Source organism: Uloborus diversus, chromosome 2 (assembly GCF_026930045.1).
Source record: "Uloborus diversus isolate 005 chromosome 2, Udiv.v.3.1, whole genome shotgun sequence".
Lineage (NCBI taxonomy): Eukaryota > Metazoa > Arthropoda > Arachnida > Araneae > Uloboridae > Uloborus > Uloborus diversus.
In genome coordinates, this window is record NC_072732.1 from 215754377 (window position 1) to 215782164 (window position 27788).

Genomic DNA, 27788 nt, shown 5'->3' on the forward strand with positions numbered 1-27788 from the left:
CGACCCTTGCGGGAGTCTGGATCGGATGTTTGGAATAATATAAGTTTGATAAGTTTTCTGGAGAGGGTTGCTCAATGACCAAATTAAGAAGTGGCCTAATTTTGCTCTCTGCGGCTCTGTTCTACTACCATGAATTGTTGAAATGTTCTGCTTGAAATGATAGAAACTTGTTTTACTCTAATACATCAGTAGTAAACCACATGACTTGGGACGGCGGCTTCAAGGACATAGGGTAGCACCCACACTACCTTTTACACTTTTACAAAAGGTTGACAATGATTTGAAGACTAAACGAGGAGGTTTTTGGCAGAAAAAAAAGTTTTGGGGTAAATCTGGTCATATATCTTCTTTGGAATATTTTCAATCCCACACAGGTCTGATCTCGTAAAGGACAATTTGAAATACGAAAACTTGCATGTTTAAACGAATCAAAAACTCAATCGCTTTTCCGTTAAAAACCGAGCAATATGCAATCACGTGATTCTTTTTCATTTAAGCAAATGATTAATGCCTGCGTAAAAACTCAGTAACGGTAAAACCTTTCTTTTTCTCGAATATATCTTAACATAGTTTTGGAAATGTTGGGAAAATCTTAATCAGTAACTGGGTTGGAGACTTGGAGAACTAATCATAAAAAGAGTCCGAGAACTAATCTTTAGAAGTCAAAACCTCTTTGTAAAATATTATAGAATTTTCTCACACTCCATAGATCCATTCCCTTTCAATATAGCAATGTAATAGCTATTAGTGGCTGAGATCAGTTTTCACCAAAATAGTTATTTCTATGCTTACGACGACATTGCTGTGCGACGTGTCCTGCACAATTTAAAACCCTGATGAATCACCAGAAACCAGAGCTTAAATTTGAACAAAGGAAAATATTTTAGCTCTATATTCTTCAAAACCTTGCTTTCACAGAATAATAGTCTGAATTCCGTCTACTATGTAATAATTCGTTACCAGATCTGAGCTCTCATAAGCTCCGATGCAATTTAAGCCCTGATGACAACAGGTAGTAGGTAATCTCTCAGTATCGTATAAAAGACCAATTAAAGTTCTAGCGCTTGAGTACTTTGGTGGTGTTTGTAATTGATCACTTTTCAAGAATGGCACTGGATTTGGAGAGAAACATGACCACTTTTCAGCAGGAGGAAAATCAGTTTCCTTTTAGATGGTTGGTATTTCAACTTGGGAGTTCATCCTCACGGATTTATAATCGTCGAGTGAAATTGTTCATGTGGTCCTCTCGCTGACTCTGGCCAGCAGATTTTGCACCCGGGCCAGTCCACTTTCGATGTGGGCCCCCATAGAGAACGGGTCCGTGTCACCAGGAGGGGCGCAGAGGGCGCTGGTGGCAATGGAAGCTCGACGAGGAAGACGAGATCGGGCGTAAGGGGAAGGTTTCATGGCATGAGTAAAAGGGCAGACCTCCACAATTGGATCATTTGTCCACAGACGCTGAAACAGAAAGGAAAGCGTTTGAAAGTGGAACTTGACTCTGCAAGCATATTTTGTAAGTATTCTGCTCATGTACTGTCTAATCATGGATTGTATGGGATTGGAAAACGTCCAGTTAAGACAAGTCTATCTGAAAAAGGGGGAAAAGTAAATATTTGATGCGCGTGTTCCATTCATTTCAATGTTACTTTGCTTCATTTAGAGGCTAACACGTTTCTTCAAAAATTGACGTTCCAGAAAACTTATAGATGCGTTTATTTCCGCCTGTAAAACGGAGGTTTGCCTTTCCATACAATCCGTTGTCAGACAGTAGTTCGGTTAGATTTTGGTGAAAGGAAAATATTGCTGCCGATTTCTCCTAAGAAAAAAATGTCGCCAAAAGACTCGATATTTATCCAAAATGCGTAGCTACAATGGAATTTAAAAAAAAAGTTCGTTCTTTATGTTTTTTAAAGCAAGTTGTTCCTAAACCTTAAGAGAAAAAAGGTTAATGCAGCACAAAACTGCAAATGGTTTCACAAACGTTAATTTCTGGATGAAAGAACATCCGGCAGAAGCAATTTCTGTTTGGATGCTTTTATATTATATCCACAAGCTCATGTTTTCTGCGATAAAAAAAGTCGATTCTTAGTAATTTCAAAACACGTGTACGCAATACTTTGCACCCAAATTGCAAATTAATAATTTATTTTTGCCCAAAAGTTATATTTTATTTCTTACTTTACTTTTCAGCACAAAGGTATATATTTATCTTATTTTATTTCTTGTTTCTCAAACCGTTATCTGCTTCTGGACAATTTGAGGTTCTTTTATCTTTAAAGAAAAAAAAACTAAATAATATTTTTTAAATTTTTTCGTTCCTGGTTGAAAGCACATGATTCTTCCCCTCACCTTTCATTGTCTTCTCTCTTCAGCCAGTATCAGTTTTGATCGATTCCGAACAGTTCTATCAGATCTAACAAACCATGCAGCACCAATGTAGCACTATTATACTTCGAAATGTATACTGCCATAAGAAGGCAAATCATCTCCAGAGATAAGTTTTTAAGATGTTTGAAGAAACGCGTTTTGAATTTCATACTAAAAGTAGGGAAATTTTGGAATTGGACGTTTTTTTCGTGCGTTATTTTTAGCAGAAACCAAACAAGCGAGCTTGTACTGTAAAGCTAGAGTACAATAGATGACAAAAATGCGAAAAAACGAAAAATAAAAAATGTGCAGATACTGTGTCTTACCTGTACAAAGCAGTATAAGAATTACATAGAATTTGTGTTAAGTAGCAGATAAATCATAAAGATTCAGAACAGATTTTGATGTGAGTTAGTCTTTTAGGTCAATTTTATTCCATGTCCTACTGCAGCGTAAACCAGACAGAAGGAAACTTATCTCCTTATCAAAAATTAGAATGGTAGTTGTCTTTAGGACTGCCATCTCATAGGCTTCTACTGTTTAATATCACGCACATTCTAAACGTAGCTGGTTATTAATATGCGTATTGTGTCCTTTATATATCAATCATTACTACACTAAGGATTACATTTCATGCGGTTCGTTGAAAAGTCGTGACGTCTTATTTGCAGAACTATCGTTTGCCATTCATTTTCCTCAGCATTCTTTGCTAGACACCTGCTCTTACAGATATGTATGTTTCCACCCACAAAGCACTAGAAATCGATCACAATATTATGAATTTGTTCTTTAATTGACTTTTTGATCTTCCGACAGATTTCAAGAAGTCCAGATGTGTGATATTTATGTCTTACCTCTTCTCCTTCTCTTATCCACTTAAGAACGGCTTCGTCGTCACCATAGTAACCGGCGCAGCTGATGACAACTGTCTCGTCTTCGCAGCTGGAACAGATAATTATCATATAAAGCTACATAAATATGTAACTACAAACAATTACGTTAAAAGATTCCAATTAACAATTTAGACGCGTATGAAAGTTTAAAGCAGCTTATTTAAAAACTTCAAGCAAAGCTCAACATCTAAAAACCTACCAGAATGTTTTTGAATCATCATGGGTTCGAACATGCAGTTTAAAAAGTGTTTAATCAAGAATAAGATCAAGATCCTCAAAATGCTGTGCTTTCAAGAAATTTGAAAAATGTCAGGTGAACTATTAGTCAAAAAACACACTATAGATTCCACATGACACGGCTTATAACAACAGCATTCTTGCTAAACTGGGACCTAGAATAGAAACATTCTAGATGGACCATGGTCCGCAATAATAACATTCTAAATTGATTACGGTCTACAGCAGAAAAAAAAACTAGGTGAACTGTTGCTTATAACAGAAACAACTTTGATGGTTAAATCTATAAGTCCAGATAATAGTTACATAATTGCTGTTGGCTGTGAAATTCTTGTCCTCATCCTTTATCAAGAACTCTATCGCAACACACTTTTCGAATGTCTTGATTCGTTCTTTCTAAAGCAGGTTTCTCATCAGCTGCAAATACCAAATACGTCTGCCAAACAGGTGCGTTAGTGGTTACAACAATAACAGCAACGATTTATCTGCTGCAGTTGATGCCATAACATAATCAATATATCATTACACTCAAAATAAAAGTATTTTTTAATGAGTGAGTACGAAATGCCACTAACCAGCTATTGTCAGCAAAATGTAATGTTAGTTACATTATGAAAAGCTAATAACTTAGGCGGAAACTCTACGACTAAAGCAACATTCAGACATCGTCCGTATGGCACGTGAGCTCCGCTTTTTTCTACCTAAAACCAGTTTTTGGTCGGCGTCGCCATGACAGCAAGCCGTATTGTACGTGACCCGTCAGCGTGACGAGAAGCTATATATCTGACGGCTCTGACGTCCGTAGAGTTGGGCGTCGTATTTCATTGGTCTCCACGAGATGAGCGCGCGCTCTCCAATCGTTGAAAGTACTGCCATGTGCTTTACTCGCGTTCGCAATGTATGAATGCTCCTCCCTTTCGTAAAATGTACATCTGTCCGCTTTGCGTGGCTAACGTGATGTGCGGACGATGTCTGAATTACGCTTAAAAACTCTTGTGGCTTATGCAGCTGGTGTGAAAACAACCTATTTTTTGAAATAAAGTGTACAACTAACAGTCCTTTTTACCTAGCTTGCAGGAGGCTCCTGATTGGTTTGTCCGATATTTTTATCATTTCCTTCAGGTGTAGTTCGTAGGCAAAGGGCATTTCCGCTGAACCGAAGCTGACGTTGCTGGCGGTGTCAGATCCCTTTCGGGATGTACGAGTCCAGTCTTGCAGCTGCAGAAGGTCATTAAACTGGGCGGTACTCAAGAAGTCTTCATCCAGGTAAGAAGGAAGGAGCTCTGTCGTGGACCCACCCTCCGGAACGCCCGAAGAGCGACGAGAATCTGGGCAGGGTGCTTTAGGGACGTCTTCGGGAACGAAACCTGGCAACAGAAGTTCCAAAATCTAAATTTTTCGAACACACACATTTTAATCATTGCTTTAAAACATTCTATATTTTTCATCAACTACAAAAATTCATAATAAAAACTAAATAAATTAGTCAGACTTGGGGTTGTATTCCAGAAAAATTCAGTTCGAGTTGACGTCATAACTCCTCTCTCGAACCGTCATCGTTTGCAGAATTTCCTCGCTAAGACGGTGGAGGGTAAAGCTGTAACACAAACCGAAACGGAATGATTCTGTGTGGGTGCCGGAACAAGTGTCCTGATTCTGCATTAAAAATCAAGTTACGATACAATAAAATACTGAACAATACGACATCATTAAAAACGTTCATTACAAGCCAGATGCTTAAACTGTTTTGAAAAAGTTCTTAATCCATGAATATTTCACTTCATCGTTCACGTTAATGCATTGTACAAAGCTTATGCTACGATTGCATACTCTTTGAATTGTTTTTAATGAATCAGCTTTTCACCAGCAATTATAATTTAGTATACTTTAAAAAAAATAAAGGAAACCCATTTCGCTTTTGACTTTAGAACAGCAGTTCCCGAGGCAAAAACAAAACAAAAAAATATATAATTTCACGCTTCTTATCTTCTTACCAGTCAATTTAGTTGCTTTTGTACCAGTCTTATGGTTTTAAGACGTACGAAACTTATTACCGAAATAGTCACGAAAATTCGGCAACTTTTACAAGGATCTTTGTTTAGTAATGACTTGCACTTTCTAATGCTTTTGACCTTGTGGGTGAAGTAGTAAAGGTAGTAAAAAAACTAGAGAGGCCATAAACAACGAACAGGTTGTGTTCGTTTGAGATTTCTTTTTATTTTCACCCGAAGACGGCGGATTATTTGATGAATTCAGAGATCTTATCAAATACACATTAACTGCTTTCGTTTGTATGGTGTAGCTCATGCAAAAAGTTATGTATATGTGGTCTTAGAGAATGAGAAGACAATCCACCATGGAACAAATTGTGTTTTGGTTAAACTTACCCTCTGTGACAACTATTCCATCGTCCTCTTTTTCCTCCTCGGGTCGTCGGTGAACGATAGGATGCTCTGCTAGATCCAATGTGGGAGGGCGGATGCTGAAGAGGGGACAATTACGCCCTTTCGAAACGGGCACTTCCTCTGGTTTCTCTTCTTCCCCTTCTTGCTGGCCCTTCAGGAAAGTAGCCAACTCGTTTGCTTCCCTCCGGATAAACGCCTTGATGGACGGGAGACGACTCTTGTACTCGAAGGTCACGTCCCCTCTTGCAGAGATGACTGGTTGCGGTTTCTCTTGAGCGACCCAGGTAGGAATGTCTTCTGCACTCAGAGATTGGTAGCGCTTCTTGGAACCTTTGAGCCCCGCCCCTTGGAATTCCAAGGCCGAGACAACTTTGTCTCCACCCTCCGATGACACCAAGTCGCCAGCGTCCACGTGGCAAAAGCGACGGAATTCTTGGGGCTCTGAGTTCTTCCGGCTCTGGTTGCTGATGAAAGAATCTTCCTCACTGTCCTTCGTAGACTGGTCAAACGACTGAGTACTAGATTTTTCTAGTGATGTCGCCGCTTCTTTGGATTCTGATGCAGAGGCAGGAACGTCGGGCTGTGGATAGAAATGAAGACATAAGATTTCCGTTTATGTCGTTTGAGGTGCTAGTAAAATGTGAAAATATGAAAGTATTATTCAGTTTTGATTGACTATGCAAAGATTGATATTTCTTGATTGACTATGCAAAGTTGATGGTTACTAAAACCGGAAAAAATTATGAATTTTCAACTCAGTGACAGCTATTTTGAACAAATGTTTCGAGAGCTAGATTTTATAAATGCGAAGTTTATACTAAGGTGGAAAGTGGTTGTCTTCTTTAACTGCCAGTGACTCCTCGAGCCCAAAGAGATCGGCAATCTCTCAGAACATCTCAAATATTTACCACAATTCTGGTGATTATGGCGTATCAATGCTGTACATCATTGAACTGAATCAACTATTACATTAATGTACAAGAAGCGTATTAACTTAGAGCTCATTGAATTTCAAACCATACTGGAGTTTTGTATTTTTCTTGCCACCCTTACCTGATATTAATATAACTGTCTTGGTACCATCAATTCACGTAATATTGAAGGAAATTTTGCAAAAGATACATCTTTCATTAGCAGCGGTTTCAGGACTTTGTTCTTTGTTCTCTTCAGGATGTGTTAAAGCAAAACGGAAAACGAAATTTACCTGCTTTTCTGCCTCTGCTGTAGATACTTCCGTTTTCGCTTCAAAATTTTGGATGTCTTGTGATTTTAGCTCCTCCTCCTCTTCTTCTTCTTCCTTAGTGGATTTCTCTTCGACAATGGGCGTGGCGATCACGAAAGATGTTTTTCTCAATGTTCTCGTGTACAAGCGTGGGCTTCGTTCCGCTTCTGGTACTTGGAGGGGCATTGCTCTTCTGTGCCCCACCCCTTCTTCATCCTCTCCACCTTGATCTGAACCTGACTCCTTGGAAGAGGCACTGCTTTCTCGTCTGCTGACGTTGCTACTAGGAGTGAGGTTGGGGCTTTCCCCGCGGCTCGTTTTGGAATCACCATCGCCTTCCAAGAGTTGTTGTTCAATGAGTAATTTCTAGAAAAAGACAATCAGACAGGTTATAATTTCCTAAACATAAAGCATTCTTTCAATACATTCAATTAGGTTTGTCAAAGTTTTGAGCTCTACGGTAACTGATTCAATTGAATATATTTACAGGTCATTAACAGAAAAAAAGTTGAAAATTAAATTGAAGGGCACAACACTATTTCTAGTTCCTTCTGAAGACAATACTATGTATCTTTCTGAGCATAAAAACAAAGGAATGTACTATGATCGCGCCCTTCATGTTAGTGTTTGAGGAAAACGATCTTAAGAAAATAGAATCCAAAGTTGTACAATTACCGAAAGTCAAAGCATTACGAAATAAAAAATTGAAAATATTGAATGTCATCATCATAAATATTTTCATTTTTTCTATGAGGTGTAAAAGTAGTAGAAGGGAAGAAAAGATGAATCCACCAATCCCTAGTAACTCATTTAGCCTTATTGAGATAGACCGGTTATTACCACAAACCTTACGAACAACAGCAATGAAGTCGAAGAACAATGAAAAAAAAGTTAAAACATATCTTTAGATAAGGAACATTTTACAAAAACTATTTCAATTTCAAAGAAATGAGAGTAATTGCCTGTAGTCTTTCTTGAATCTGACGAGCGTGGCCAGAGGCTTCCGGGTTGGGCCTGGGCGAAGAAGGGTTGGAGGGTGAGGGTGACTTTCTGGCCACGGCCTCGTACACCAGCAAGGTTCCGTCTGCTGTGCCCACCAGGCAAGTTGCATCCAGTGGAAGTACGCAAGTGATTCTGGCATGATTGGTGTACGCTTCGTCCACCTGTAACAAGAACAACTAATTTTAAGCTCCTAACCGTCTTTTGTTTCACAGTAATTGATAATTGATTTTGTAAAAAAAAATCTGACTTTTTGCAAGACTAATCGTTGCAAGGTCAGGACGCCTGGACGCGTCATTCATTTTAAGTGTCGTTGACATAGATGTCTCCAAAATGAGATTCATTTTCTTTGGTGTAGCATGTTTTAAGAAGGAAAAAAAATGCACCGTTCTATTGTGTAACAGCAAAAATTGGTGGAATTATTGTCCAAGTACGTGTAAAAATATTATTCCACTAATTTATTTTATAGTGATTGTTCCATCACGTACCACGATAGTTTTACTATCGTTTTTACTAAGCGATAATAAAACTCGTTTTACACAGAATAGTCGTTTTTAATCGAAAATTTTGCTGGTCATATAGATTTGACACCCATATTTCTAAGTCAAGGGAAAATTTAAGATATTTATGAGGCAACGTATAACAGATAGGGCATGAGACTGAGATTAATTCATGGGCAACTGTAACCCAAAGCTCTTGTCCACATTTTATACAAACTGGTTCGTACTCTACACAGCGCTACAACTATGATATTTTTCAGTACAGTGGAATTAGTGAGCTTTAGCCCACGCCTCAATTGAGCCAATTCACTGATCAGCCCTCTTGGCAGTGGTGTTGCCGAGGCGGGTGTAAGAGGTGAGCGAGAACCATTTTTTAAATTTAAAAAAAAGCCTCCTCTTTACTTCTTACATTATTAACACATTTGTTAGCATCTGCAAGACCCTCTCTCCCCTACACAGTGCATACGAAGAAACTACCTCCTAGATCAATTCTGAAACGAAGCAACTAGACGCAAGGGCTTGTAAGGGCCAAAAATAAAAACTTGGAGACAACAAGTGAAAAATTGGCAGTTTTGCTGCAAGCCATGGCATTAGTAGCCTTGATAAGTGCTGCTCTGTACAGCATCATTTAGAAAAGCTTTTCAATGAAAGCCAACTTACAGTTGGATTTTTTTCACGCATTTAACTCAAAGCTTTTAAAAAGTTAACTTACATCCCTATGTTTTGACCCTTCGAGTGACCTATCAAAAAAAGTGTTCAAGGTGAATAGTTTCAAGTTCAGTTTGAATGAGATGGAAGAGCCTGCCTGAGGAGGTTTATGAATAGAATAGCAAAAGCTGGAACGTCCCTCGTTCACTGTTGGTAGATGGTTAGAGTCAGGTCAAACAAAAGCTCTTATTGAATTAACTTTATTTCCCGTGTATGTGTCGTCTTTATGGAAAGTGTTGATTGTTTTCTTTTTCCTTTAAACAGTATCTGTTGTTTATTAATAAAATAAAGATACCATTCACGAAGAAGTTTATTGATGGAATGGAAAAGAAAGGAAACTTTGCAAGCTATAACTTACTTTGGGTGCCCTGGTACCGTAGTTATCCCGGACATCGTACAAGAGTCTGCAGGTGAGACTGTGGGGATCCCAGAGCTGCAAGACGGACGAGCCCCTTAGACTGATCCAGACCCCTTGCTCCCCGCTTACCATCCTGTACACGTAGTCCAGGCCATTAGAGGACGTCTGGAACTGGTCCAGAAGGTCTAGGGTCCTGAAAGGGAAATAGCATTGATGTTTTGTTATTGCAAGCTACAACTGAGACAAAAAAAAAAAAAAAAAAACGCTGATTGAACTGAAATATAAAGATTTTATTTAGAGCAATTGACGTTGCTTTGTAGAATGATTAAGAAATCGCCTTTCAACAGAGCGGTTAAAAGCCGTCTATGTCAAATTTGATGTGAATCATAGCAAAAAGAAAAGAAATTCAGAAATTTTGAATGTCTTGATCAAGAGTAACCCAAAATATTACTTGAGTGGTAACATCTGCAATCATTGCCATGCATCATAGATCATTAAATAAAGCAGACATTGCAAGTGGGGTAGTCGGTGATACATTGATAGGTTGCGTGAGCAAGATCAGAAGAACTAATCTACTACAAGCTAGTATATTAAACAGAAAGCGATCCAGTGACTCTATTTTCATAGCCAGCCCTTAGAGCTAGTTCTCCTTCCGTCAGCTGAGAGTAAAGAATGCAGTTCTGCAAAGTTTTTATGAAGTGATTTTATTCTATAATATTTGATTGTACGAGATAGCGTCTAAATTCCAGGAATGAAGGCGAACAGCTGAGTATTTTTTTTATGTTGATTTTTGTTTTCGGGTTTGGTATAGCTACTAAAGAAGGTGTTGCGGTGGGCCATTCAGTGTTGAAGCTGGAGTTGGTATCTTGAGTTCAGAGTAAGATATTCTAGACGTAGTTTTGTTCCTTTCATCGGATTACGAAAGTTGTCATCTGAACAGCATTGTAATATCAAATTTTCTATGTTGTTGGAGAAATCACATTCAGACTTTTGAGGGGCTAAAGAACGCATACGCATACAGTAGCGACACGTCGAAGAAAACCGCAGTGAAAAATGTCTATAACATTTAACAACCAGTCATATTCGTCGACAATATTATTCGTAATTAATTGAGCACGTTGATTCGTCAGGAGGAGGGGGGATGTGACGAAGTGGTTGGTAAAACCTTCATCTTCGCAAAAACGCTTTCAAGGCTTTTTATGAACACTTTATCGAAACTTTTTTAACCTTGCCTCATTTTTCGCGTACATAAAAATTTACTTTTGTGTTAGCGCGGTCAAGCTCTTTATTTAGGGTGCTCAGGTAGACCCTGACCTCCATCAATTCCCCCCTTTCCCCACCTGCCTTGGAAATAGTAATGTTTTTGCACATAAGTTTTTGTTGTTTTGCGAAAAAAATTGCACTGCTTGCCCCTTACCCCTCCGAAAAGTTTGTGAATAACTGTCCAGGTAACGGTGTTTATGAAACTGTTTAACTGCTGAATATTGTACAAAGCAGGTAACGCCAAATCTAGCTCACACAGGGATCTTCGGAAAATTAATATGAAAGATAATGTTCAACTGAAGACAGTAATTCAAAAAAAAAAAAGACAATTCAAAACGGAATTCACCTGGCGCTGAGGATAATGACAGAAGGCCCACATGCGCACCACAGCCTTCTACCTACCAGCTGGAGACACGTGACCGGATTGGAGCCAATCACCACATAGAAGACTTCCGGTTTGGGAAGACGACCCTGCACGTTCTGCAGAAATCAATAGCAAAAATGTATTCATGTCATCAAGTAATAGATGAATTTTTAGATTAATGCAAAAGAGTCTTTCATAGACGGAAAAAAAATGTAGTTTTAATTGCGGAACAAGTATATTTATTAACGCATTCATAAAACTGAACTTCTTTGTTTGGCTTATAAAATATGGTGTCAAATATGAAGAAAAGTTATGATATGATATTTTTTAATCTTTATTTCTTTCCTGTGGATAGTAAAAAGGTATTGCATTCAAGAAATGTTTTTTTTTACTAAAACTACTGCAGAAATTTCTCTTTTCATCACACTTAAATTAATTTTGACTAGTTTTTTCGACCTACACATGAAGGTATGGACGGCAGGAACATTTGTTTTGCCCGATCCCCATGCTGATTATAACAAGTTTTCGGTGTGATTTCCTTATTTATTTCACCGGGTTTTCTTATTAAATCAGAGCCTCTCCTCAAAACTTAACCTTTAGCACATAAAAATATTTCTTTTATGACTCAACAATAAAATATTCTCTCTCTCTAATGTACTTTGAAAATGCCTACAAATGTAAGTTGATTCATTTGCGTTTTGGGGAAATAAGGAAACTGTTGAACATTGCCCCCCCCCCCCCAAATATATTTTCCCAACCAAACCGATGTTATTCTCTATATAACGTTGATGCTATAGTATGAGATCCTACTAGGCTTGACCTACCCTCATCGAGTTTCCTAAACTTGTTACTATAGATGAGAGTAAAAGTTGTAAATAAAACGTGAAAGTAAGAGTTTCTACCTCTTCCACGTGACCTAATCAGGGTTGCCTGGGGTTGAAAGGTGCCTACAAATGAGTATTTTACCCTCATCGAGTTTCCAAAAATCGTTATCATAAATGAAGAGTAAAAGATGGAAATAAAACGCTAAAGTAAGGTTGCCTACCTTTTTCGGTTCCCTAATTAGAGTTGTCAGGGGATTAAAGGTTTTCAATGAGGGAGATAATTTACCCCTCATCGAGTTTCCTTAAATTGTTGTCAAAATGAAGAGTAAAAGCTGTTAATAAAACTCTAAAGTAAGATTGCCTACCTTTTTCCGGTCCCTAAGGAGGGTTGCCAGAGGCTAAAAAGTGCCCAAAATGAGTAATTTACCCTCATCGAGTTTCCAAAAATCGTTGTCATAAATGAAGAGTAAAAGCTGTAAAGAAAACTTTAAAGTAAGGTTGCCTAACTGTTGCGTGTGAACTAATCAGGGTTGTGCACAAAAATGAGTAGTTTACCCTTATCGAGTTTTCATACATTGTTGTCATAAATGAAGAGTAAAAGATGGAAATAAAGCGCTTAAGTAAGGTTGCCTATCTTTTTCGGGTCCCTGATTAGGGTTGTTAGGGGATAAAAAGTGCCCAAAAATGAGTAATTTACCCTCATCCAGTTTCCACGTATATATAAAAAAAGAAATATAGGTAAAAATGTTACAAAACCGATGGTATAATGTTGCTTAAGAAAAAGTGCTCCAATCATAGGGTTGCCGCTATTCAAAGTTTCAGTATTGAAACTTCGAAAAGTTTGTGAACCTCTCCTCTGATTTGGGGAAAGAGATATTGGTAGCCCTAGTTGATGCTGCTGTACAGAATTATTTTTAAAAAACTTTTCAATGATAGCCTACCTAGGACCGGAACTTTAAACGCGTTTAGCTCAAAACTTGGAAATGTCCACTTACGTCCCTTTTGCTTCTGACTGCCCCATATGATTTCATAAGTATCAGTCAGTGAAAGTTCTTTCGCTGCTCATAATCAATTTACCTCAACAACGGCTAACGTTCCATCTGCTAGGCCAGCAAACACCTGTTTGACACCGTCCCTCTGGTGTGAGCACAGGCTTAGCACACATGCGTTCAGACAGATTTCCCACATTTTCTTCCTATTGAAAAAAGAAAGAAATCTTAGTATGTACCAGTTTCTCTATGCAGAAGGATGTGGAAAAGGACATCACCTAAATTATTTATTACGAAAAAGTACTAATGCTAAAGAAAAGTGCGTAAACAAAGAGTTTAATTTCATCAAAGAATTCCACCGATACTTTACTTTAAAATTCAACGAATGGACGTTTCCATCAGTCCTATTTAACTGCGTGCAAAAATGCTCTAGCTAATAATTTCAAAAACCGATTTAAAATAAATATGCACAATGACCAACAAATTTTCAAAACCTTTAGGAGCCAGGAAAACATTTTCGGCGCTAAACAAATTATTGCTAACAGTTTATAGAAATTTCCATCTAATATTAGGGTGGGCCGAAAAAAAAAAATCGAAATTTTCAGAGCATTTAGCCTTAGTGCGGAAAATGTGTGACTCCCTAACACTAATTTCTCTGCAAAATTTCGTGACTCTGAGTTAATTTCCTCCGCTCTGACAAGAGACATGATTTTCTTCAGATTTTTAGAAAAACATCAAATAAAGAGAAAATCTGCAAATATATTTGAAATTCCCCTGAACTTTAAGACTTAGTGCGATAATTTTTAAACTTCCTAACACAAATCACTGCGTAAAATGTCAAGCCTGTGAGTTCATTTTTTCTGCTCTGGCAAGAGACCTGAATTTTACGAATTTTATACACAAAATACCTTAAATACGAGTGACACATTACAAAGTAGATGCATACTTAATACGCTGCAATAGTTCGAATATTTAATCACAGCAACGGAATAAGACCACTCCTTGAACCAGGTCCTTAATTTAAGGGGTTAGGGGATCAATGCCCCGCCTCACTTAAAAAATTAACGCTTTTACATACAAGTGGGCATGATTTTGTGGGTTTAGGCATAATTTCATTGAGCTCACGTCCTTTATCCCCCTCCCCCCCCACGGAAAAATCGAAATAACAGACCTGTCTTGAACTGAAATAGGTTCTATTTTGTTGTTCATACGGGGAAAATGATAAGGGAGTCACGTGATTTAAATATTTGTTAGAGGTTGCATACATTTCAAAATATTTTCAATTCACTAGATCAGCGTTTCTTAAATTGTGTTCCGCGGAACCCCAGGGTTCCATGAAGCTCTCTCAGGGATTCCATGAAACTTACATGTTTTCATTCCACATCTTTCAAATTTGTCACTTAAAAAATCGATAAAAATGCTTTCCCAAACTAAAAATTAAATTTACTTTTACTTTCGTATACTAATCTGAGCTTTATTACCCATCAGGGTTAGCCACTATAGGAATAATTTTATTTGTCACCTGAAATTGTGTCTTTAAGATGCAACTTCAAAATTTTTCCAAGATCAGTTATAAGCCACCTCTTTCTAAATTTTAAACACTTCAATTTTGAAAAAAATATCCGGAAGAAGCTACTGATCCCCAATATCACTAATAATAGCTTAAAAGTGACTTCAATGTTGAAAAACTTATGGAAGAACACCCAAAATGCCCTTTCCTGTATCATTACCAAATCTACGGTAGCAGTTGAAAGCACAATTTTAACATTTAACGAGTGAGTACCAATTTAAGTCAACATACAGTGACATCTAAGTCGCTGATTTATAAATAGCTTCAAAAATTGTTGTAAAATAAGAGACAGTTTAGTTTTTAAGTTTTAAAAACTTTTTCTTTGTAAATTTTAGTGAATTATTAACACTGTTGTAGGTAAAACATATTAGTATTTCTTTTCCTAACTGAGAAAATATTTGAATCATATAACTCATACATAAATTCTGAGGTTATTTATACCTCTTAAAAGTATCTAGAATCACCAATAGGCATAGGCGGTTCGTACGCGGGGCAAGGGGGGGCAATTGTCCTCCCACTTTCAACTGTAAAGGAACTTTGCCCCTATACTTTTCTAAGTTCAAAACTAAGGGTCGAATGAAAAATGATAGTGATGCCTTATTCACGTGTTTGAAGAAAGAACTGACTTAAGAAATGCTTGTTTTATGATTTTTTCATGTTATTATTCAGTAAAAATTAAAATGGAACTTTGATTTAGTAGGAGGGAATCTTTTCTGGGGCTACCTAGTCCCACTTTTTGAGTCCGTTTCTCGAATTTTTTGAAGAAGGTCAATTCATTAAGAATGACGTAAAAATGATGTGAAAATTCAATTGCCCGATTTTTGAAGCAAAAATTTAGGTTTAAGGGTGTGTCGCCCACCAAACCTGCTTCCTCCCCCGCACCTCTTTTCTCCCCCAACTTTTCTGCGGCACCAGCTGCCTATGCAAATAGGTGTGTTTCGGTGTTTTTTAGCAGTAAATAATAATCAGCAGTTAGCAATAGTTACCATGATCTATAATGAAGTCTATTTAATTACCAATTCAACGACAAATAGTTAATGTTCTTTGAGATAATAACCTGGGCTCTCTTTCAAACAGATCCTTGGCTGCGCCATTGCAAACTATTGACAATAAAATAATAGTTTAAAAATCTAAAAAAAATACGCTTTCGTAGCAAAATGAACTAAAAAGTGAAAAATAACCTTCGAATGATAGTAGTTGACCAATCACTTAATTTTTATGTAATACAAAAAAGCGTGGGGTGCTGTCTATTTACATTTTTGCTTGGACAACAAATGGAAGAAATTCAAGACAATTGATAAGAAGCCCCCCACGCTTTTTTGTATTAAATTGAAATTAAGTGATTGGTCAACTACTATCATCCAAAGGTTATTTTTTCACTTTTTAGTTCATTTTGCTACGAAAGCGTGTTTTTTTTTAGATTTTTAAACTATTATTTTATTTTTCTGTTTTTTAGTCTTATGTTGGAGAATTATCAGGCGACGAAATTATTTATAAAACGAGTGCGAGGTAATATCTTAAAGTTAAGACAAGGGCACCCCGATGGGAAGCTACTGTGAGTCATCGATGTATGTTTGCGGAAATCATATTTATATTACAGTGCCCGCCGCTTATTAAAATCACATTCGTTCTGAGGACATTTGATTTTATAAAACGGCTGATTTTATAAACCGGCACTCATGCACTGAAAAAAATATAAGGTTTTTAAGTATAAATACTCTAAAAAAGAAATAAATTACGATTAGCTGTATTTTATTTTTAGTCTAGTTGTATTGTATTATTTTAGTTTAGTTGCAAAATACAGTTGACATAGGTACATTTTAAAAATTTTACAAGGGTCTTAAAATATTGACTTTGTTGTTTGAATAAGAGAATTTGTAAGTAAAGATTGAGAAATACCTAATTTTGTTGCAGCATCACACTAGCTACATTTAGGAAGCTTGTCATACTTATTCAAAATTTCGAATTAATCTTTCACACTCAAGTCGTCACGACTTGCTAGCTAACAATTTTAACTCAATTGTAGAAATGAACTGTCAACCCCTGTAGATAGCTGAATGAGCACGAACTTATTGACTCAGTGGTCAATGAGCAGGGCTGCATGTCGGAACAGTTCTGCGAAGTGGAAACAGGCAGCACCAACTAAATATATGGCTCTGAAACAATTCTCTTGAAACTACTTCATTCTTCTTTTTTTTCATTCAACTCCCCAAGAAAAAAAAATGCACAACCTTCACCTTTTTTTTTCGTTTTTGTTTATGTGGAATTTGTTACTTTATTAGTGCTGCAATGTTTTAAATCCTTGAAAGAAAAAATAAAATCCTGATTCTATTCAGAGAAGAATTAACCTATGCTCTCCAAAAGTTTGATTTTATAAAACGGTGAGCATGATTTTATTAAAGGATAAACCTAAGATGTTTTGATATAGAAATGATTCTGTTCTTCCAGATTTGATTCTATAAAGCGGCCGATTTTATAATCCAGTGATTTTATTAGTGGCGGGCACTGTACTTTGAAAATTTGAGATGCATTTGAATAAAGGTTTTGTTCAACAATGGTCTGTTCAGCAATGAATTTCCAATTGAAGGCTCACCTAAATTTTGGCATGAAATTAGTTAAAAACAATTATATTTCATGTTCTAATCACCTTGGAACACTGGAACAAATTTTGTCTGATGCAGAAAAATTAAAGGTTTTTGTAGATATTTTTAAATAATTTTTGCGAGCATTTTTTAACGTATTTTTTTAAATTTTTCCTTTTTCACATTGTTGGATTTATGCCAAAATGTTGATTAAAATTGGAGGAAACTAACAATTAAAAGAGTTAATTAATTAATTTGATTATAGAATATTGCATTGTCATCGGGTCTGGGGTCGCGTGACAAATTTCAAAAGAATCCGATTGCAGGAAAAGGGCGAAATTTGAGCTGCAAGATTCCGTTACAAGATACATACATACATACATACATACATACATACAGGTGAAGCTAATAAAAGCGTATTAAAAAACTAAGGGTTCCACGAAAATAGTGAGAATTTAAAAGGGTTCCACTGATCAAAGAAATTAAGAAACGTTGCACTAGATTGAAAGCTGGAATAATTCGCCAATCGGAGCAAAATCTTCGCAGACCCTTCCAGTGGGCTGTTTTCCTCTCAGATCTTAACGAACTCTCAATAGGGCCGTTTCCATGGACACTTTCGACCCCGGGAAAAACCTGCTTTTCATCGCATTCCGGTTATTTGCGGGGTATATGTGGATTTTTTCTCCTCCTGCTTACTTCTGGGCGGCAAACTTGAATTTTACCTAGAATGCATTACGCGAAACAAGTTCGTGTACTAGCCGCTAAGGATGCTAGGTAAAAACCGCTTTCTGTGGCACAATGGGAAACCTCTTTTTACATGGAAACGGGAACTTTTTCAATCTTTTTTTTTTTTTTTGCGGAGCCAGAGCGGGGATTTACCGGGTCGAAAAGTGTGTTGTGAACATGGCTATTGGGGTATCTCTTCCAGTTTGTTGAAGAAGGTTCAACGTCAAGCTCCAAATCTTACTCCAGTAAAATTAGAAAAATACTGTGCGACTCCGAAAAGCTTCCCATAGTTGGTTTTAAGCCATTAGATTGCAAGTTGACCCGACGATGTTGAGGAAAGACCAAGAATATTTATTACTAATATCACATGCCGTAAAATAAGGCGTATGCTCTCCTTATAAGCGATCTGGGTGCGCTAAATATGTCTCGCTGTCTGGAAACAGCTAATAGAAAATTGAGATTTTCACACTTCAACTATTACACCACCAACTGAGATTCAAATCTTGGTTAAGTAAGTTTCTAAATGTATATACTCCATCCTGATTTAGAATGAAAACCAACTTTATCTTAACCCTTCCACCCTTTCGTCACCTGCCATGCTACTTTTCACAAAGAAATTCTTATAAAAAAACGCGTGATGTCACACTTCTTGTTACCCATTCCATCCCCTTACCCAGTGGCGTACCTAGCATGGGTGACAATCTCCCTCCCCCCTACAAACGCAAAAAAAAAAAAAAAAAGGAATAAGAATAATAATATTCTACAGGTTGTTCCGTTTTAACCTGCAAGACCTATATTTTCGCAACTGTTAGTCCTAGATGTATAATTCCAACTGCAAAAATGTTCAAAATCAGATGCAGAGTTAAGATATTGAAAGTTTGAAGCAAAAATAAGTCAAAAAAATACAAAATTTAACTTTTTATACGGACCCTAAGTCCCCTAACATATATTTGGGGAAATAATATACATTGAAAAATAATTCCAGCAAAAAAAGTTTGAAATTAGTTCGACCAATATTCACCGAGACATGAAACGCAGCGTTCCGTGACTTACACCACTTTTCAAGCGTCGTCATTTACACTTTTTTTTGGGGGGGGGGGAGGGAATATAGCTGATAACAAGTGTTTAAAATTATTTGTGTGCATAGAGTGTAGTTTTTCAAATTGTTCGAGGTTTTGTAGTGTGTTTTGCGTATCACGGCATAACACTTGCAATTGTTTTTGAATAGCAATCAATTTTTTTTTTTTTTTTTTTTTTTTACTTCGACAATCTTACTCTTCTAAAAGAGCGATAAGTTCCAAATCTCATCTTCTGTATGGTCCCTTAAAACTTTGAAATGGAATATCTCCTTGAGTTTTGGTCTCACAACTGTCAAGTTTTTTGTGTCAGTAATAGTTTTCAATGGAGATTATTTCTCTAAACATTAGTTAAGGGACATAGCACCAGTGTAAAAAGTTAAATTTTGTATTTTTTGGCTCATTTTTATTTTTGCTTCAAACTTACAATATCACAACCCTGCATCTGATTTTGAACATTTTCGCAATTGGAAGTATACATCTAGGACTAACGGTTGCGAAAATGAAGGTCTTGCAGGTTAAAACGGAACACCCTGTATATAAACATGAAAGCATGAATTTCATACAAGATTCTGAAACAATTACATTTGTGTAATAACGAAATTTTAAGTGGGCTAATGTACAAAAGACAAAATAACTATGAACACTTTTTATATAACTTGTCCTATATGCATATGTGCAGGCCGTCGAGAGGTCAAAAAAGTAAGGGGATGCATCATGAAATTGATGGTCCTTTTAATGATTTCAAACTCATTTTAAATCTAATTCTGAGTACAGTAATCGCTCCATGATGTGGGGTAGGAAAGAAGGAGGAAATTTTTCATATTTGTAGTCTAAAATGCATTTTAGCTTCATATTTTTCCAAAACATGCAATTCCATTTTGGGTGTCACCCCACAAAAGGAGCCCCGACCCGACAGAACAGAGTCGCACAGACACCAGGGGCGGAGCGCCCCCCGCCCTCGCCCCTCCATTGTGACGGTTTTACAAACTGTCACAATCCCACCTCCCTTCACCAAAGCGCGATGCCATTTGTGGACAACCCCTTAGGTACCCATATTGCTTTATTTTCATTTTACAGTCATGCTAAATTAGGGAATCCTACTTGACCTTTGCACTTCTTGTTTAAAAGAGACTGCCCATTTTTTACAGTGTAAATTCTTTTACGACTCGATAAGTATCTTCTTCCATGCACTATTTTCCTTTTAAAGCCATTTCTGAAGGATTCCTTTGAATGAGCTGCTCACTTTTAGACGATGTGTGATCCAAAGAGCCGAAAGAGTTTAATTTTATTGACAAAGCTTCCTCTGAGAAAACTACGAAAAAATGTCATTAAAAAAAACAACATTTTCTCGTTTTACAGTAGTAACATATTTCTCAGATAATTTGGTACTTCCGACAAACAAAGAGAGAGAGAGAGCAGTTAATTTCGTTTGCGTTATGCTTTCAATTTAACTTCAATGCATAATTTGACTTTAATTACAAAAGATTAATTACCAAGTATCTTCATTCTATAAACCTAATGAATTTTCTTAGTGAATTTTAATTGACTTTTGCAAAACACAGCATAGAATTTGGTGTTCATTATTGGAAATCTCTTCAAAACGTATCTTAGTCTAATTAAATTTCACTCCATTCCACTTTAATTAACAGAAAAATGTAAATTGAAGTGTCTAACTTATCGGTCATGAATGAAAGTGCAGCAACATTAAACAAAGCATCTTTTTCTAGAGAACTTGCGATGTTAGGCAATATGCGATCTTAGGGGCTGTCCATAAATGATGTCATGCGTTGAGGGGTTAAGAGCTGTTCGTGAAATTGTGAGAGTTTGTGACAAGGAAAGAAGAGGGGTACGAAGAAGAGTGACATCACGTATTTTTTCTTTATAAGTATATAGGTCATTCTTCAAAAAGTGTCTTTTCTGTCACACGTCTTTTACAGTAAAAACTTTAAGGAACAATTTATTTAACAATACTTTTCAATTTCATCAAAAATATGCCTATTTAAACCTGCCAACATTTTTTAACAATAAATTTTATTTTAGTATATTTTTTATTCACAACATGTGAATTCTCACCTCCGTGGCATGTCACACACCTGGTAAGCGATGTATAGGAAGTTTGCTTACTGTGTAATTCACTAAAAACTAGTGAAGCAGTTCCCAACCAAAAGAGTAATTGACCTCAAAGAAAGCGGGATTTTCCAAAGGGTAAAATAAGTATCAGGATTGGATCATTGTTTGGTCTCAAAACAAAAAATCATGTGTCCTACCTGATCTACCTAATCGTTAACGCTCTACTTACAATGTGTACTGCCCAAAACAAATGGTCATCACTAAGCAATATCATTTTAACCGTCTTGTCGACTACTACTTGATTATGTAGCAAATTACTAAGAAATAATAGTTTTCTTTATCTGAATGATTAAAACTATTGTTTAAATTATTATTTATTGCACTACTGTGAGAGTTGTAGTATTTGTGAGACTGAAACTGAATTAAAGCATTAGTTTTGGAGAAAAGAACATTTTTCCCACCGAAGAAAAGGGAATAGGTGAATCAGTATTAATTTAATTATTGAAGTGCATAGATTTCTTTTCTTAATTATACCTCAATCTAAATACCTTGAATATACATTTACAATTAAAATATATTGATGGGTAATACCTCAGGAAGATAATAGCGCTTTAAATAGAAATAACCAAACCACACACAATCTACTCCCTTTTCTAAAAACGAAAGGTTTGAAAAGTGAGGCAAAGCATATAATCTATTTACTACGTACGATACAACGCGTTCCATAAGCAGCGAAACAGAATAAGGCAAGAAGCAGAAATTGGTAACGTTGATAATTAGTTGCACAACATCTGTAATTTATTAATAGAGCAGGCATGGAAAGGAATAACAGATGCGCATTTTATGAAAGTCACTTATCACTCACTTTATTGTCGTAAACTCACCTCGATATGGTGTGATAGGCGTGGACGAACTTTGAATAGGTGCCAAAAAGCATAGTGTCGTCATTCGGCGCATGCATACACATCACACGTGACTCAAACTGAAAATAGTACAAAAAGGCGGGAAGTTTGAATGTATTAAATGAAAAGCTCGCATTTGTAAGAAGAGGAGAAAATAGAATATCTATTTTGTGCGCTAAAGTAAGACAAAACAACGTAAGTAGAAGCACAAATTCGTAAATTACAGCAGACACGTGTTTCGGCGTTACAGGGAACGCCTTTTTCAATGCAAAAAGTAATGAGCTTATGGATGAAAAGACATCTGACAAACCTTTTGTCAGATGTCTTTTCATCCATAAGCTCATTATTTTTTGCATTGAAAAATGCGTTCCCTGTTACGCCGAAACACGTGTCTGCTGTAATTTACGAATTTGTGCTTCTACTTACGTTGTTTTGTCTTACTTTACTGTTCAGCACAAAGGTATTTATCTTATTTTGTGCGCTGTGTAAACGGGAGTAGGAATGCTACAACTCACCTCGATGCGTAGTCTGTACATGATGTTTTCTTGGCAGTGGATCATAGAAACCCGAGAACCATGGTGGTGCCCGTGGCATACCCATACTTTGTCTGCAACAAAAATATGATCTATTATCTCAATAGAAATAAAAAAATTAAAAAATCTCTTACTGATACACCTTGTGGTAAACCTGAATATACTCAGGCTGGGCTCTTGAACGTAATATGAAATAGGCTTATAGTCCTGTCGCATATTTTAGGGCCACCGAATGCACAACTACTTTTGTATTTCCCTTGACTTATTCAATATAATTTGAAACAGGCTTATAAAGAAATCTTATTGTATTTTTCATTTCATCGCCGAAAAACTCATGTTTAATGAAAGCAAACAGTTTTCCTCAACAATCCTTTTACATAAAATTTAATTAAAAATTGAATTATAATTCACGTGACACGATGCGACGTTATGGGACAAACATAATGCATGGGATACAATTTTCAAACTTTAATTAATACAGATGTAGGGCCATCAAATCTGTGAATAAACACTAAACTCCAACGAATGAACCCTAAAACAAAAACCGAAGCATTCCTGGAAAACTATTTGCAGCTAATATGCCTAATTTCTCCGTGTAACATAGCTAGCAAAAAACAAGAAACTTGACCGCTACCGTAACCATCCTGAAATCGGCCCTAAAGAATTCAAAAACCTTTTCAATAAAAACCAGTTACGTTTTTACAATAAACCAGGAGCCTTTTAATTAAACGTAGATATGTTTTTAATAATGTATGGCACCTAACTAATTTACCAAGAAAGCACATGAAGCACCATAGCAAATATGGTTGAAGCTAAGGCAGAATTTCAAGCTTACACAGAACTTTTTTGCCTGCAATTCTTATAACGTTACAGTATCCAGAGATTGCATTTCGTCCTCTTTTGGGGCTGAATCAATTTGAAGGGACCGTAATGGAAGTGTGGACGGAGCACCTAAGAGAGAAGATGAGCGTAGTCTCACACTGGTAGTTAAAAATATTGTTCACTACAGTGAGAAGCTACATTCATGCTACTTGTACTAATGTAGAAAACATTTTCGCAAAGATACTTGATTTTCGCTGGAAACTGGTATGAAACCGTTAAATTCACGAACGTTATTTGGAAAAAATCTGTGATGTTTCGGATTATTTTTACAGTGAACAGTCTTTTTTATATATATATATATATATATATATATATATATATATATATATATATATATATATATATATATATATATATATATATATATATATATATATATAACACCTGTTGGATTTCGATTTATTTGCTCTGCCACCAACACCATTGGAAAAAATCTAAGTGTAAAGTTTGAACAATTTCTCAAAAAAATTCTTGAACAACTTAAACTTCAACAAATGAATTGGTTCTGGATAGTTAATAATAGTGTTGAAGTCATCAATTTACTTAATATGCTTGATATAAACCACTTAGAAACTTTTGATTTTGAAAACCTCTTCACCAATATCCCACTCGTTGAACTTTTTTCCTCTGTTTCAGAACTTTTTAATTCAGTCAAGGATTCCCTTGATTTTAATGAATTGTTTTTTCTTGGTCTTTTTAAATTTTGTATTTTCAATAATTTTTTCAAAAATGGTAATTCATGTTTTCTTCAAATTAATGGCATAGCAATGGGAGCTAATTTTAGCTCTACATTAGCCAACCTTTTTCTTTTATATTATGAACGAAAATATTTAATTGACAATCCTTCCTCTACACCTCTTTGTTGCAGATACATTGATGACCTTTTGTGTATAAATTTTCCTAATTTTTCTGAACTCAGCAAAACTATTTATCATAGTTCATTAACGCTCAAAAAGACCAATTCTAATCATAATAGCTTTAATTTCTTGGATATCAACATACAAATTGACTCAAATTGTTCCACTACAATCTATGATAAAAGACGTGAATTCAATTTCACAGTTAACAGTTTACAAGATTTCTCCTCCTGCCTAAGTAAAAAGGTTTTTATTGGCATTATTGTTTCGCAAGCTATCAGAATTAAAAGAATTTGCAATACCATTTCTGCATTTAAGCAAGAAATTTCAGTACTCAAAAACTTACTTTTTCATAATAACTTCCCTAAAAATCTAGTTGAAAACATCTGCTTAAGTATAGCCTTCAATGAACATTTCGCTTCTTTTGAAACTGTTTAACTGTGTAAATGTATGATACAACCGTGACAAACCATTTTTTTATGAATCACTGTAGTGATAAGTTTTACACGTGCGAAACAGGCGACCTGGTACGTCTTTGGTCTGTTTTCCGGACATGTTTTTTATATTTTTAATGTTTTGTTGACGAATGGATAGGCTTTTTTATCAGGCTGAACAACGGACAGGATATGGTTACGCGGATTTCAAGGTAAGACAATTTTGTTATTGGCAGGTACTGTCCCGTGGAAGGCTAATTATCGGAACTTGTTTTCCTAATTAGTCGAGGCGAAACCCCCTGCTTTTAGTTTTAGGTTTGAGCTCTAGTTTATTGTTTTTAGCTTAGCAAGTGGTGCGTTTGCCCATTGTTACTCTATATTACATGTACTGGAGCTTAAGCATTCTCTTCTAGTTTATAGTTAATATTTTGGTCTTTTGACCATAATTAATGAATCCTCCACGGCTGATGAGCTCTGGATTCACTCTTTTTCTATTCCTACTTAATAGCTGTTTGCATTTTTCCTTTTTATCATCATTTGGTATTTATAATTTGTTTAATATTTGTAATTCTGTTTGCTTAATTTTATATTTACTTGGCTTTTTAGTTTTGCTGCGTTGCGCATCTATGGGCTCTTGGTGTGGTCTTTTCAATATTTTTCACTTTTATTATTATTTTATATATATATATATATATATATATATATATATATATATATATATATATATATATATATATATATATATATATATATATATATATATATATATATATATATATATATATATATATATATATATATACCGGTAACAATGACTTGCTTCTATACAGCCCCAATAAGTGAAATGAAAAGAAAGAGTGTCAAAGAAAATCCATTTCGAAAAAGTGAGGAAGATTAAGTAAACCAGAAGCAAAAAAAAAAAAAAGAAAGAAAAAAAAAGAAAGAGATAATGAAAAGTATGGCACGAAACATGAGCGTCAAAAATTACAAAATATTGAGAAATCTTAGTAAAAGTTTAGTTTGAAGCAAAAACCGCATTTTTATTGAATAGAAAATTTGATGTTTTTTTTACAAGTCAGTCATGTCTGTTGACTGGGTTTTCACACCACTTTTTACCCCACGGAAATATACAGCAAAACCATAAAAATTATCCAAGTTTCTTTTTAATTTGAAAGTCCCCAATCAAGGTATGACGGGTGAAAATTGCTTCTTCTCTTCTACATTTAAACGAAGCAATCGCCTGTTTGGTGATATTTTGATATTTGAAATTTTAACCCTAACTCCAGTGGCTTAACCCAGTGGATAGCGTTAATTTTCAACCACTTTTTTTATTCTTCATTCCCCTAAAATGACTGTCTTACCAGTGAAACAGTTAAGTTACCGGATCGAGTTCAGCCTTGTCACAATAAAGCTTTTCTCTGCATGTTAAACATTACCAAATTATATTATCAAATTATCATGCCGTGGCGCGAGTTTCATTGTTGAAACACGCGGGTTATTCGATCATCGGTTTTTATTTATATGAGGACTAGCTGTACGCGACGTGCGTTGCTACGCCAACAAAAAAATACATCATTATACTGATTTTCATGACAATTGGTTGAACGGTCAGAAGTTGCTACTCTGCAGTGCCACCTTGTGGCGAGTGGCTTCAATGAGCATATTATGCACCTTCTCCGTGAAAAAATACATATATATAGCAATTTTCATAATAATCGGTCCAGGTATCATTAAATTGGAATAAAAAAGGAACTATCGATCGGATTTTTTTCGAACTGGTCTATAAACATTCCCAGTACCAAAAATAACGAAGGGTGAAAGTTTCAGCCAAATCTGCCGGGTAGTTTTTGAGTTCATGGATGACATACAGACAAACATTCATTTATATATATATATAGAAGATAAGTGCATAAGTCAACTCAAATGCTCTTACTCTTAAGCCTTATATTTTTTAGTGATATTAGTTTCTGAAAATGAAATTGCGCTTAAAGACTCATTTATTGATCAAACTACTGTACACTACAAAAAATTAATGTTCAACACATTCAATCTTTTTTTTTTTTTTTACACCCAAGAAAGAAAAAGTTCCTTTATACGTCATTACGCTAATGAGACGCATAGTAGCAGCTTATAATGCCAACGCAACTGATGCGCAGTGATTGAAATATTGCTAACAATCACCGTGCATTTTTCTGCAACATTTGCCACTCACCTTTGCCCCAAACTGCTGCACATTCAATTAGATGATTGTGTGGACCCTCCAGCTCCACTTGCGCCATCTGTGGAAAGAAATAAAGTTTTGCCATTAAAAAGAGAAAAACAATCTTAATATGTGAATTTTAAACACTGACTTACGCTGCAGGTACATGCTCATCAATAAAAAAAAAGACAATGACTCTATTAGACCAGTGCCAATAGCTTTGAAAATGGTAAAAAAGTCGAAAAAATTTAGAACAGGATAAAACCAGCTAGAAAGGTAATAAAATCTAATAACATTAATAGGAAAAATAAATTACGGGCGAGCTGAGTTCGGGAAGGGGGGGTGTAGGGGGGTTTAAGGTGGGGGAAAACGGTTTATTACGATTTCCGGAAAAACTAAGAGTCCTATCGAAAAAAACTAAATTGCAAAGTTGTTGGTAATAAAAAGATCTACAACTTTTGCACTTGCACTTTTTTTCTATAACCTCAAAATATTTGCGAAAAATTCAAAAAACCGACTTTTTGGTTTTTTATTTTTATTTCCCACAAAAAAAAAACATTTTTTTTCACTAAATTTAATGAAAAGTTACCTTATTATGTCCCAAATACACTGTAATTTTTTGGATTTAAAGTATTTATTTTTTCTCCTTATTTTGATTCAGTAGTAAAAAATCATCAGAATTTTCAATCAAAAAATCTCACGTCAAAATATCTGATTTTTTTAAAAAATCGGAGCAAGTTTTTTTCGTTGGAATCTCTACTTTTTGATGGTATAAAAAACAATATACAATACTATAGAAATTTTTCGCAAAAAATGAAGAAAAT

General features: G+C 35.7%; 1 protein-coding gene across 1 annotated transcript in view; it reads right to left on the reverse strand.

Moving 5' to 3' along the window:
- Positions 1–1233: 1233 nt before the first annotated feature.
- The window catches only part of LOC129216801 (uncharacterized), a gene marked incomplete at its 5' end in the record, with an annotated part of 111578 nt that continues 85023 nt past the window's right edge, over positions 1234–27788 (reverse strand). The window contains 12 exons of the mRNA XM_054851016.1: positions 1234–1458; positions 3222–3309; positions 4564–4864; positions 5885–6448; positions 7091–7490; positions 8087–8287; positions 9690–9882; positions 11299–11432; positions 13218–13335; positions 22041–22138; positions 22574–22665; positions 26977–27043. Coding sequence (XP_054706991.1) covers positions 1234–1458; positions 3222–3309; positions 4564–4864; positions 5885–6448; positions 7091–7490; positions 8087–8287; positions 9690–9882; positions 11299–11432; positions 13218–13335; positions 22041–22138; positions 22574–22665; positions 26977–27043 — 2481 coding nt within the window. The remainder of the gene's footprint in view (positions 1459–3221; positions 3310–4563; positions 4865–5884; positions 6449–7090; positions 7491–8086; positions 8288–9689; positions 9883–11298; positions 11433–13217; positions 13336–22040; positions 22139–22573; positions 22666–26976; positions 27044–27788) is intronic.